At 42.0% G+C, this 14,674-nt stretch overlaps 1 protein-coding gene across 2 annotated transcripts in view; it reads right to left on the bottom strand.

Moving 5' to 3' along the window:
• Positions 1-14,674, bottom strand: part of TK2 (thymidine kinase 2) — a 238,139-nt gene that overhangs the window by 17,208 nt on the left and 206,257 nt on the right. For both annotated transcript variants that reach the window (XM_053716021.1, XM_053688668.1), the window contains one exon: positions 9,902-9,982. In XM_053716021.1, the coding sequence (XP_053571996.1) occupies positions 9,902-9,982 (81 nt within the window). The remainder of the gene's footprint in view (positions 1-9,901; positions 9,983-14,674) is intronic.

Genomic DNA, 14,674 nt, shown 5'->3' with positions numbered 1-14,674 from the left:
CTAACCCGAAGGGAAGAGCTACAAACTGGTAATGCCTGTCTAGAAAGGCAAACCTTAGGTACCGATAATGGTCTTTGTGAATCGGTATGTGAAGGTAGGCATCCTTTAAGTCCACTGTGGTCATATACTGACCCTCTTGGATCATGGGTAGGATGGTTCGAATAGTTTCCATTTTGAACGATGGAACCCTTAGGAACTTGTTTAAGATCTTTAGGTCCAAGATTGGTCTGAAGGTTCCCTCTTTTTTGGGAACCACAAACAGATTTGAGTAAAACCCTTGCCCTTGTTCCGTTCGCGGAACTGAGTGGATCACTCCCATTACTAAGAGGTCTTGTACACATTGCAGAAATGCATCTTTCTTTATTAGGTTTGTTGATAACCTTGACCGATGAAATCTTCCTTGTGGAGGAGAAGCTTTGAAGTCCAGAAGGTATCCCTGAGATATGATCTCCAACGTCCAGGGATCCTGGACATCTCTTGCCCAAGCCTGGGCGAAGAGAGAGAGTCTGCCCCCCACTAGATCCGTTTCCGGATAGGGGGCCCTTCCTTCATGCTGTCTTAGGGGCAGAAGTAGGCTTTCTGGCCTGCTTGCCCTTGTTCCAGGACTGGTTGCTTTTCCAACCCTGTCTGTAACGAGCAGCAGTTCCTTCCTGTTTTGGAGCGGAGGAAGTTGATGCTGCTCCTGCCTTGAAATTACGAAAGGCACGAAAATTAGACTGTTTGGCCTTTGATTTGGCCCTATCCTGAGGAAGGGAGTGACCCTTACCTCCAGTAATATCAGCAATAATTTCTTTCAAGCCGGGCCCGAATAAGGTTTGCCCTTTGAAAGGAATATTAAGCAATTTAGATTTAGAAGTCACATCTGCTGACCAGGATTTAAGCCATAGCGCTCTGCGCGCCTGGATGGCAAAACCGGAGTTCTTAGCCGTTAGTTTGGTTAAGTGCACAACGGCGTCCGAAACAAATGCATTAGCTAGCTTAAGTGCTCTAAGCTTGTTCATGATCTCATCCAATGGTGCTGTGCGAATAGCCTCTTCTAGAGACTCAAACCAGAAAGCCGCCGCAGCAGTGACGGGCGCAATGCATGCAAGGGGCTGTAATATAAAACCTTGTTGAACAAACATTTTCTTAAAGTAACCTTCTAATTTTTTATCCATTGGATCTGAGAAAGCACAACTATCCTCCACCGGGATAGTGGTGCGCTTAGCTAAAGTAGAAACCGCTCCCTCCACCTTAGGGACCGTCTGCCATAAGTCTCGTGTGGTAGCGTCTATTGGGAACATTTTTCTAAATATCGGAGGAGGGGAAAAGGGCACACCGGGTCTATCCCACTCCTTGCTAATAATCTCTGTAAGCCTTTTAGGTATAGGAAAAACGTCAGTACACACCGGCACCGCATAGTATTTATCCAGCCTACATAACTTCTCTGGGATTGCAACCGTGTCACAATCATTCAGAGCCACTAACACCTCCCCTAGCAATACACGGAGGTTCTCAAGCTTAAATTTAAAATTTGAAATTTCTGAATCCGGTCTCCCTGGATCAGATCCGTCACCCACAGAATGAAGCTCTCCGTCCTCATGTTCTGCAAATTGTGACGCAGTATCAGACATGGCTCTCGTGTCATCAGCGCGCTCTGTCCTTAACCCAGAGCTATCGCGCTAGCCTCTTAACTCAGGCAAATTAGATAATACTTCTTTCATAACATTAGCCATATCTTGCAAAGTGATTTGTAAGGGCCTTGATGTACTTGGCGCCACAACATCACGCACCTCCTGAGCGGGAGGCGCAGGTACTGACACGTGAGGAGAGTTAGGCGGCATAACTTCCCCCTCGATGTCTGGTGATAATTTCTTTACCGGTAAAGACTGACCTTTATTTAAAGTAATATCAATACAATTGGTACACATATTTCTATTGGGCTCCACATTGACTTTTAAACATAATGAACAAGCAGATTCATCTGTATCAGACATGTTTAAACAGACTAGCAATGAGGCTAGCAAGCTTGGAAATTACTTTCAGAAAATTTTCAAGCAAAGTAAAAACGCTGCTGCGCTTTTAAAAACACCAAAAAAACAATTACAGTTGAAATAACAATGAACTAATTCAGTTATAGCAACCAAATCTTTACATTAAATGTATGAAATTAGCAGAGGATTGCACCCACTAGCAAAAGGATGATTAACCCCTTAATACCCAAAAAAACGGATAATCAATTTAACAGTTAACGTTTTTATCACAGTCAAACACACCGTCACAGGTCTGCTGTGACTGATTACCTCCCTCAAATATAAATTTTGAAGACCCCTGAGCTCTCTGGAGACGTCCTGGATCAATGAGGAAGAAACAGGAAGACTATGATTGAATTTTAACTGCGCAACAAGGCGCTAAAAAAAGCCCCTCCCACTCATATTACAACAGTGGGAGACCAGCTATAACTGTTTCTATGCAGAAAAATACGTTAGCCATGTGGAAAAAATCATGCCCCAAGAGATTTATCACCAAAGTACCTCACAAAACGATTAACATGCCAGTAAACGTTTTAAAAAACAACATTTCAGATGTTGTGTAAAGTTATCACTAAGCCTGCTACCAGTCGCTTCTACTGCAGTTAAGGCTCATACATTATTTCAGTATTAACAGTATTTTTTCAGTCAAATTCTAGTCCCTAGAAAATAACTCTACTGTGCATACATTTACCAGCCTGATACCAGTCGCTACTACTGCATTTTAGGCTGTACTTACATCATATGGGTATCGGCAGTGTTTTCTTAGTCAATTCCATTCCTAGAAAATATTTTACTGCACATACCTCATTTGCAGGGGACCCCGCATGCTATTCCCTTTTCTGAAGTTACCCCACTCCTCAGAATGTGCGAGAACAGCCAGTAGATCTTAGTTACGTCTGCTAAGATCATAGAAAACGCAGGCAGATTCTTCTTCTAAATACTGCCTGAGAGAAAAAACAGCACACTCCCTCCGGTGCCATTTAAAATAACAAACTTTTGATTGAAGAATAATTAGGTAAAAAACTCCAACTCCTCTCACGACCTCCTTCTTTGTTGAGACTTGCAAGAGAATGACTGGATATGACATGTGAGGGGAGGAGCTATATAGCAGCTCTGCTTGGGTGATCCTCTTGCAACTTCCTGTTGGGAAGGAGAATATATCCCATAAGTAATGGATGACCCGTGGACTGAACACACTTAACAAGAGAAAAAAGTATTTGTTTTCTGGATTTGGTTTTGACAGGCAATAGCAATGGTTATGTCACAAGCGATACATTATTGCAAACAAATTACAAGAAACACTGTGTTGATAAGGGGTTACAATGTTCCTACAGAAAAAGTAAAACACTAGGCAATTTTGTGTCCCCTTCCTGTCTGATTAAACCTGAAAGCCAGGTTCAGAGTTCCTGGCTTCAACTCAAAGGCATGTTTAGATGTGGTAGAAGATGAAGCAGACCATGCGAATATGTTTTGATCACAGAAAACATTTGTTCAATGACTACAGGGGACACCTTTAAGATTGAATCATGTCTGAACTGTACCTCATCATATGTCATTTATGTGATTACATGTATTGAATGTAAGATTCAATATGTAGGGTTAACGACAAATTACCCTAACACCAGAATCAGGAATAATTTGTCAACAATAGGTGCAGGAGAAGCCAATACCCCTCTTGTCCAGCATTTTGCCAGGAAACATAATATATCCTTGGCCACCTTTCAGTGGCAGGCCATTGAGAAAGTTTCCACTCCCCCTAGATGGAATGAACTCAGAGTATGATTTAATTAATTATTGGAAATAACAGCTTTGGAGTGATATATCCATGTATGAAATAATAAGTCACCATATGCCACATTCGACCTTCTATAAGAGGCAATATTTTGCTAAATGAGACATATGTAATGGTGACTTCCTTTCAAGCATATATAGACATTCAATTATTTAGCGTTACATTGATTAATATAAAATGTCTTATTAGTCTTCTCTATTCACTAATTGGATATATGATATCTATAATTCATCATGTACAAATTAATTAACATTAGATGCATATCATATGAAGTGTTAGAACTTAATGGGATTATGTGACATTTATTAGTAATAATGTGTTTTACTTTCTTCATACTAATGATTGGGTTTCTTTATCTGTACAAGCAAGTTGTAAACGTAGCTTTACTTAAATTCTTGATTTATTTAAATACATCTGAATGTATTTACTATTCCACTATCTTATTCCTTGTATAACATAGTTCATAAGTTGCACAGTTATCACTGTGATCATCAATTATAAATAGTTGCAATTCTTATTTGAATTGAGGCAAATGAGTGTTACTTGGTAATTTACCTTTACATTTTGTTAATCAGTGGGAAGCAGCAATTGTTGTTTTTAACCAATGAATGGTCAGTGTGGAGTACATAAGTCAAGCAACAGGTGTACTTATTAGCTATGAATACGGCCTAGTCCCGAAACAGGTTAGCGTTTCTGTTGCTGTGAACCTTTGGATTACACAGTTGGTACCCTCTTCATGTTATTTTTTTATCTTTTTCTATTTAATACATTTTTGATCTTTTAAATAGAAGACCGCCTCTGCAACCCTTTTTTGTTTGGATTGTATCTTTTCGCTAGGACTGGCAGAGGGGGTCTCACTTTAATATCGCTGCTCAGCACCAGCTCAGCACTGATAGCTTAGACCCCGTGCTTGTGGACCGAAGGAGGTTTACGGCTCATTGGAATTACTACCGTCAAACTAGTCTCCTAATTGGACAGGCAGAACACATGGACACGCACCGCTTCTGAGAGACGTAGGAACTCAACCAGACAATCGGAGAGCAGATTGCGATCGAAATGAGGAAAACGCCAACACCATTTGCTTGAGGTATCAGAGGGTACCAGGACCGGTAAGTGGGCATAGTCGCATAGCGGCTTCACTGATGTGTATTCATTTGTATTCTACACCCATACCGTTAGTGCCCCTATTTGATACCACCTAAGAATTTATGGGACACTTATGCAAACGGATTGCTTGTTTTGATTTGTCTGGTATAGAGACTGTTTCAATCTACAGCACGATTACTGCATTATCCCTTACACGTAGGGGTCTTTGGGCACAAGCTGCTGGGGCACTTAAAGGCTATATAGTCTGGATTTATTATCCCATTGAACTCGGACACATTCACTTATTATATTATTATTGTATGTGTGTGTATATATATATATATATATATATATATATATATATATATATATACACACACATACATACACACACACACATATACAGTCATGGCCAAAAATATTGCCACCCCTGCATTTCTGTCAGATACTGCACCACTTTGTCCAAAAAATTACAAATGTTTAGGCATTCTCATGCTTATTTCTTTTGTTTGTATTAGTATGACACAAAGAAGTGAAGAATAAAAAGCCAAATCTGACATTCCACGCAAAACTCTAGAAATGGACTGGAAAACATTATTGGCATCTTCTCAAAATTGTAAGAAATACTTGCATTCTAAGTTTTTGATGCTCCTGTAATTTGTAATTAAACTCACCTGTATCAATTAACAGGTGCTGACAATATAGAAATCACACCGGCAACCAGTTAAAATGGTGAAAATTGGACTCAACCTTTCTGTTGTGTGTCTCTGTGTGCCACACAGAGAAAAGAAGAGAAAGAGCAGAAAAAAAATTGTGTGTGGATTTGAGAACAAAAATTGTGGAAAAGCATGGAGAATCTAAAGGTTACATGTCCATCTCCAGAGATCTTAAAGGGGCAGTCAACACCAGAATTTTTGTTGTTTAAAAAGAAAGATAATCACTTTATTACCCATTCCCTAGTTTTGCATAACCAACACACTTAATAATACACGTTTTACCTATGTAATTACCTTGTATTTAAGCTTCTGCAGACTGCCCCCTTATTTTAGTTCTTTTGACAGACTTGCATTTTAGCCAATCAGTGCTCACTCCTAGGTCTCTTCACGTGCATGAGCTCAATGTTATCTATATGAAACACATTAACTAATGCCCTCTAGTGGTCAAAATGCATTAGGATTAGAGGCAGTCTTCAAGGTCTAAGAAATTACATATGAACCTCCTAGGTTTAGTTTTCAACTAAGAATACCAAGAGAACAAAGTAAAATTGATGATAAAAGTAAATTGGGAAGTTATTTAAAATTACATGCCCTTTTTAAATCATGAAAGTTTTTTTTGGACTTGACTGTCCCTTTAATGTTTCTGTGTCCACTGTGCGCAACATTGTCAAGAAGATTACAGCCCATGGCACTGTAGCTAATTTCCCTAGATTAAAGAGAAAAATTGATCAAAGATTGCAGCGAAGAATTGTTCGAATGGTGGATAAAGAACCTCGATCAACTTCCAGACAAATTCAAGCTGACCTTCATCAGGCACAGAGTACAAATGTGTCAGCTCGCACTATATGTCGCCATCTGAATGAAAAGGGACGCTATAGTAGGAGACCCAGGAGGACCCCACAGCTGACACAGAAACATAAAAAAACAGATTGGAGTTTGCCAAAATTTACCTGAGGAAGCTAAAATCCTTTTGGGAGAATGTTCTGGGGACAGACGAAACAAAATTACAGCTTTTTGGTAAAGTCCATCATTCTGCTGTTTTCAGAAAAAGAAAGGAGGCTTTTAAAGAAAAGAATACAGTCCTTACAGTCAAACATGATGGAGGTTCACTGATGTTTTGGGGTTGCTTTGCTGATTCAGGCACTGGATGTCTTAACTGTGTGCATGGCATTATGAAATCTGAAGACTACCAAAGAATTCTGTGGTGTAATGAAGTGCCCAGTGTCAGAAAGTTGGGTCTTCGTGAGAGGTCATAGGGCTTACAGCAGGACAATGACCCAAAGCACACGCCAAAAAGCACCTAGAAATTGTTTAAGACAGAGCGCTGGAGAGTACTGAACTGGCCAGCATTGAGTCCAGATCTCAATCCCATAGAGCACCTGTGGAGAGATCTTAAAACAGGAGTTGGGAAAAGGAACCCTTCCAATCTGAGAGACCTGGAGCAGTTGGCGAAAGAAGAGAGGTCCAAAATTCCAGTAGAGAGGTGTAAGAAACTCATTGATGGTTACAGGAAGCAATTGATTTCAGTTATTTTTTTCCAAGGAGTGTGCTACAAAATATTAAATTGAGGTGCCAAGAATTTTGTCCAGTCCATTTTTGGAGTTTTGCGTGGAATGTGTCAGATTTGGCTTTTTTTCTCTCCACTTTTGTGTGTCATACCAATACAAACAAAAGAAACAAACATGAGAATGCCTAAACATTTGTAATTGCAACAATTTTCAACAAATATACAGGTGAAACTCGAAAAATTAGAATATCGTGCAAAAGTTAATTTATTTCACTAATGCAACTTAAAAGGTGAAACTAATATACGAGATAGACTTGTTACATGCAAAGCAAGATAGTTCAAGCCGTGATTTGTCATAATTGTGATGATTATGGCTTACAACTCATAAAAAACCCAAATCCACAATCTCGGTAAATTAGAATATTGTGAAAAGGTGCAATATTCTAGGCTCAAAGTGTCCTACTCTAATCAGCTAATTAAGCCATAACACCTGCAAAGGGTTCCTGAGCCTTTAAATGGTCTCTCAGTCTGGTTCAGTAGGAATCACAATCATGGGAAAGACTGCTGACCTTACAGTTGTGCAGAAAACCATTATTGACACCCTCCATAAGGAAGGAACGCCTCAAAAGGTAATTGCAAAAGAAGTTGGATGTTCCCAAAGTGCTGTGTCAAAGCACATTAATAGAAAGTTATGTGGAAGGGAAAAGTGTGGAAGAAAAAGGTGCACAAGCAGCAGGGATGACCGCAGTCTGGAGAGGATTGTCAGGAAAAGGCCATTCAAAAGTGTTGGGGACTTTCACAAGGAGTGGACTGAGGCTGGAGTCGGTGCATCAAGAGCCACCACACACACAGACGGATCCTGGACATGGGCTTCAAATGTCCTATTCCTCTTGTAAAGCCACTCCTGAACAACAAACAACGTCAGAAGCGTCTTACCTGGGCTAAAGAAAAACAGACCTGGTCTGTTGCTCAGTGGTCAAAAATCCTCTTTTCTGATGAGAGCAAATTTTGCATCTCATTTGGAAACCAAGGACCCAGAGTATGGAGGAAGAATGGAGAGGCACACACTGCAAGATGCTTGAAGTCCAGTGTTTAGTTTTTACAGTCTTTGTTGATTTGGGGAGCCATGTCATCTGCTGGTGTTGGTCCACTGTGCTTCATTACAACTTGTTGATTTGGGGAGCCATGTCATCTGCTGGTGTTGGTCCACTGTGCTTCATTAAGTCCAGGGTCAACGCAGCCGTCTACCAGGAGATTTTGGAGCAATTCATGCTTCCTTCGGCAGAAAAGCTCTAAGGGGATGCTGACTTCCAGCAGGACTTGGCACCTGCCCACACTGCCAAAAGCACCAAAACCTGGTTCAATGACCGTGGGATTACTGTGCTTGATTGGCCAGCAAACTCGCCTGACCTGAACCCCATAGAGAATCTATTGGGCATTGCCAAGAGAAAGATGAGGGACATGAGACCGAACAATGCAGAAGAGCTGAAGGCCGCTATTGAAGCATCCTGGCTTCCATAACACCTCAGCAGTGCCACAGGCTGATAGCTTCCATCCACGCCGCATTGAGGCAGTAATTGCTGCAAAAGGGGCCCAAACCAAGTACTGAGTACATACAGTATGCATGCTTTTTAGATGTCCGATATTGTTCTATGTACAATCCTTGTTTTATTGATTGCATGTAATATTCTAATTTTCTGAGATTGTGGATTTGGGGTTTTCATGAGCTGTAAGCCATAATCATCACAATTATGACAAATCACGGCTTGAACTATATTGCTTTGCATGTAATGAGTCTATCTCATATATTAGTTTTACCTTTTAAGTTGCATTAGTGAAATAAATTAACTTTTGCACGATATTCTAATTTTTCGAGTTTCACCTGTATACATACAAATATACAAACATACATAACCAGACAGATATATATATATATATATATATATGCATACAGAGTGAGAAGCGCTCTAACAGGAACGAACAACAGCTCATCAGCTAGTTCTCTGGCGATTTACCACCTGGAGCAGCCTCTTTTAGACCAGCGTGCCTTTCACATTGGAAAACTATCCTGAAGCATATCAGTCTGATCCCGCCAGTTAAGGTCAGTCCAGCCCCGAAATACCAGGCAATTCTCCTTTGAACAAGGAACATGACAACCCCAGACGATCGTTTCGGCCTATTGGACCTCATCGGTGAGGTGCAGCCACATTCCTCTAAGCAAGCACTGGCCAAGGAGCGCTTCTCTCTTCTGTATGTATGTATATATATATATATATATACATACATATACACACACACATATATATATATATATATATACACACACACACACACATACAAACATAGGCGCATATGTCTACACAAGCATACATACATAAACACACATAGGCAAACATATACATACATACATACCAGTTGGCCTTTACTGCTTTCCAGCATTAAATAATTTGATAGCTGTATTATGTCCTTTAAATATAATTTTGTATATAAGGGAACACTAAAGCAAATTTTTACTAAAAGACTAACATTTTGTTTCCAAACAAAATCTTTTAACATTGAAATTTAAAGCTGCTTAAATTTATGTTGAAATTATTAGGAAATGCTTGCCTCTGAGCAAGTGAACCTGGAATATGTGTGTTTAATAGATAAAGAAAAGCCTCGACAAGCATGAACACTAGACACTGGAACATAAAAAAAAAAAGTGTCATACATTTTAAGTGCCTCATTTAGAGAAAATAATGAAAAATACTTTCATGTCTGTTTTTAAACACATGACATATACACTTACAAGTACAGGTGCTGGCACTGGAAAAGAGGTCTGTTTAATAAGCCATTCTTCATACAGATTGTGAATTGCATACAGATATTCCTGTAAAAAACAGATGACAGCATAAAATACAGGAATCATTTCAGTTAGTTTCCTCATTACACAATTATGCTCAATAAATAACCTTAGCAGTCTCATCATTCTCAGTCTTTATGACCAGCAATTAATGTCCCTTCTCACTTTCCAATTCTCTTCATTAAAGGGACATTAAACTCCTGGGTACAATTACAGTAGCATAGTTACTACTTACCATGCTATTGTTTGTCCTCCTGTACCCGCAGCTATATTTAAAGGGACATTCCACCCAAAATTGGGATCCATATGGATGCACTTCAGTTTTAAATAGGAGCATTTTTTTTTACAAAAACGGTTGTTAACGACCAAGGACGTGCCTGGCACATCCTCAGGGGTTTCAAGCGCTGGAAGCAATCGTGATCGCTTCCTGACTCAGGGTATTACAGAGACGCCAAGATATTGAGGCATTGTGCAATACCCTCTGCTAAGCAACCGAATCAGAGAGGGCCACTGCGACAGGGTAACCTCCATGGAGAAGATGAGGACATCCCCACCAAGTCCGCAAACCACATCCTTCGTGGCCACGATAGAGCCATTAGAATTGCCGAAGCTTGCTCCTGCTTGATGCAGGCAACTACACGAGGGAGAAGTGGTAATGGTGGAAAAATGTAAACTAGACCGAACCTCCAAGGCCCTGCTAATGCACAGCGACCCGTATCTGGGTAGCTTGGAATTGAGTCAGGACGCCATGAGGTGTTGCAAATCTCCGCAAACACCTCGGGATGGAGAGACCATTCCCCCAGATGAAACGATTGTCTAGTGAGAAAGTCCGCTTCCCAGTTGTCCACACCCGGAATGTGGATCACCGACAGAGAGCAGTTGTGGGCCTCCGCCCATTCCAGAATCCAAGATACTTCCCTCATTGCTAGGAAGCTCCTCGTTCCCCCCTGATGGTTGATGTAAGCCACAGAGGTTATGTTGTATGACTGGAATCTGATAAACTGGGACAACCCAGAAGAGGCCAAGCCTTGAAAATCGCTTGAAGTTCCAAAATGTTGATTGGGAGGAGAGATTCCTCTCAAGACCAAAGGCCCTGTGCCTTCCTGGCACCCCAAACAGCTCCCCATCTTGATAGACTTGCGTCCGTAGTCACAATCTCCCAGGATGGTCTTAAGAAGGATGTCCCTTGGGACAGGGGATCTGGACAGAGCCACCAAGAGAGCGATTTTCTCGACCGGTTGTCCAGAGAAATCTGTTGTGACATATCTGAGTGGTCGCCGTTCCACTGACTCAGCATACACAGCTGGAGAGGACTGAGATGGAATCTGGCAAATGGGATGTCGTCTATGCTGGACACCATGAGTCTAATTACCTCCAAACACCAGGCTACAGAGGGCCTTAAGGAGGTCTGTAGGGCAAGACAATTGGAAGTAATTTTGCAGCGTCTCTGGTCTGCAAGAAATATTCTTATGGATATGGAATCTATTATCGTACCCAGGAACTCCACCCTGGTACTGGGAACCAGAGAACTCTTTTCTAAGTTTATCTTCCATCCATGAGCTGGAAGAAGAAGAGCCTTTGAATGGTCCTCTGCTAGCAGACAGGATGAACCCTGAACCAGAATGTTGTCCAAGTATGGAGCTACTGCAATACCTCTGGTTCTCGCCACCGCGAGCAGAGCCCCCAGAACCTTCGTAAAGACTTTTGGGGCAGTAGCTAGACCAAATGGAAAAGCAATAAACTTAAGTGCTGGTCCAGAAACGCAAATCTCAAGAACTTGAAGTGATCCTTGTTTATCATAACATGAAGGTAAGCATCCTTCAAGTCTATCGTAGTCATAAACTGTCCCTCTTGAACTAAGGGCAGGATGGACCTTATCGTCTCCATCTTGAACGATGGGACCGACAGGAACTTGTTTAGGCACTTTAGGTCCAGAATCAGGCGAAACGTACCCTCCATCTTTGGGACCACAAAAAGGTTCGAGTAGAACCCCAGACCTCTCTCTGCTAGAGGTACCGGCACAATTACTCCCAGGGAGGAGAGATCCCTCACGCACCCTAGAAAAGCTTCTCCTTTTTTTGGTCTTGAAGACAGGTTTGAGAAGAGGAATCTGCACCTGGGTGGATGAGATTTGAAACCTATCCTGTATCCCTGAGCGATGACCTCCAGAACCCAAGGGTCTTGCACGTCCCCAAGCCAAGCCTCCACAAAGAGAGAAAGCCTGCCCCCAACATGATCCAGTGACTGATCAGGGGCCACCCCTTCATGCTGATTTTGCTTCGGCGGGCTTCTTGTTCTGCTTGGATTAAGTCCAAGACTGAGACGGTTTCCAAGTTCCCTTGGACTGTTCAGGATTCGTGGAGGGGTGCTGACGTTGGGATTAATCTGAACGAAAGGGACGAAAATTAGGGCCCTGTCCTTTAGGTTTATTCTTCTTATCCTGTGGTAGAAATGGCACCTTTTGAAAAAGTGTGTAAAGATGACCAAGTGGCAGCCTTGCAAATCTGATCTACAGAAGCTCCATTTTTGAAAGCCCAAGTAGAAGAAACAGCCCTCGTGGAATGAGCCGTGATTTTCTCAGGAGGCTGCTGACCAGCAGTCTCATATGCCAAGCGAATAACACTCCTTAACCAACAAGAAAGAGAAGTAGCCGTAGCTTTCTGACCTTTACGCTTCCCAGAAAAAACAACAAATAAAGAAGAAGACTGGCGAAAATCCTTAGTCGCCAGCTAATAATACTTCAATGCACGAACTACATCCAGATTGTGCAGCAAATGTTCCTTATGAGAAGAAGGATTAGGACACAAAGGAGGAACAACAATCTCCTGATTAATATTCTTGGGAAGAAAATCTAGTGCAGTACGTAGTACTACCTTATCAGAATGAAAAATAAGGAAAGGAGACTAACACTGCAAAGCAGAAAGCTCCGAAACTCTTCGAGCCGAAGAGATAGCAACCAAAAACAAAACCTTCCAGGTTAACAACTTAATATCCAAAGAATGCATAAGCTCAAACATAGCCTGTTGTAGAACTCTAAGAACTAAATTAAGACTCCAAGGAGGAGTCACAAACTTAAACATAGGACGGATTCTAACCGAAGCCTGACAAAAAGACTGAACGTCTGGCACATCTGCCAGACGTTTTTGCAACAAAATAGATAAAGCAGAAATTTGACCCTTCAGGGTACTAGCAGATAAACCCTTCTCCAGATCCTCCTGGAGAAAAGACAAAATCCTCGGAATCCTGCCTCTGCTCCAAGAGTAGCCTCTGGATTCACACCAATACAGATATTTACGCCATATCTTATAATAGATCTTTCTAGTCACAGGCTTATGTGCCTGAATCATAGTCTAAATAACCGACTTGGATAGAATCAAGCATTCAACCTCCAAGCAGTCAGCTTCAGAGAAACGAGATTTGGATGAAGGAAGGGCCCCTGAAGTAGAAGGTCCTTCCTTAACGGAAGACTCCAAGGTGGGGAGGATGACATCTCCACTAGATCTGCAAGGCCACGCCGGTGCAATGAGAATCACCAACGCCCTCTCCTGTCTGATCCAAGAAATGACCCGAGGAAGAAGGGCAAACGGCGGAAACACGTATACCAGACTGAACTTCCAAAGAACTGCTAGCATCTACCAATACAGCCCGAGGATCCCTGGACCTCGATCCGTACTTCGGAAGCTTGGCATTGTGACAAGATGCCATAAGATCCAACTCCAGTTGACCCCATTTATGAATCAAGCTGGAAAACACCTCCGGATGAAGTTCCCACTCCTCCGGATGAAAAGACTGTCTGCTCAGAAAATCTGCTTCCCAATTGTCCACCCCTGGAATGTGGATCGCAGATAGACAGTAGTTTTGAACCTCTGCCCACTGCATAATCTTGGTTACCTCTGTCATGGCCTGGGAACTCAGAGTCCCTCCTTGATGATTGACGTAATGTTGTCCGACTGAAACCTGATAAACTGGGTTGAAGCTAACTGAGGCCAGGTCAGAAGAGCATGGAAGATTGCCCTCAGCTCTAGAATATTTATGGGAAGAATTGACCCTTCCCGAGAACATAGACCCTGAGCTTTCAACGAGCCCCAGACAGCTCCCCATCCCAGCATACTGGCATTTGTGGTCACGATCACCCAGGTAGGTCTGCGAAAACAGGTTCCTTGAGTAAGAAGATCCTGAGACAACCACCACGGAAGAGAATCTCTTGCAGCCTGATCTAGAACAATCCTTGGAGACAGATCCATATAATCCCAGTTCCACTGTCTGAGCATGCATAACTGCAGAGGTCTGAGATGGAACCGAGCAAACGGAATGATGTCCATAACTGAAACCATCAGACCAATAACCTCCATACACTGGGCCACCGACGGCCGAGGAGAGGACTGAAGAGCTAGGCGAGAATTGAACATTTTTTATTTCCTTGCTTCTGTCAAAAAAAATCTTAATTTCTAGAGAATCTATAATGGTTCCCAAGAATACCACTCTTGTAGCCAGAATCAAGACACTTTTTCCTAAATTCACCTTCCAACCGTGGGAGCACAGAAAAGACAACAACAACTCTGTGTGGGAGTTTGCTTGTTGAAAAGATGGCGCCTGAACTAGAATGTCGTCCAGATAAGGAGCTACCGCAACCCCCTGCAATCTGAGCACTGCCAGTAACGCACCCAGGACCTTTGAAAACACCCTGGGCGCAGTCGCAAGATCAAATGGAAGAGCCAC

Source organism: Bombina bombina, chromosome 1 (assembly GCF_027579735.1).
Source record: "Bombina bombina isolate aBomBom1 chromosome 1, aBomBom1.pri, whole genome shotgun sequence".
Lineage (NCBI taxonomy): Eukaryota > Metazoa > Chordata > Amphibia > Anura > Bombinatoridae > Bombina > Bombina bombina.
Note: the sequence above shows the minus strand (reverse complement) of the source record. Positions and strands in the feature narration are given on the sequence as shown.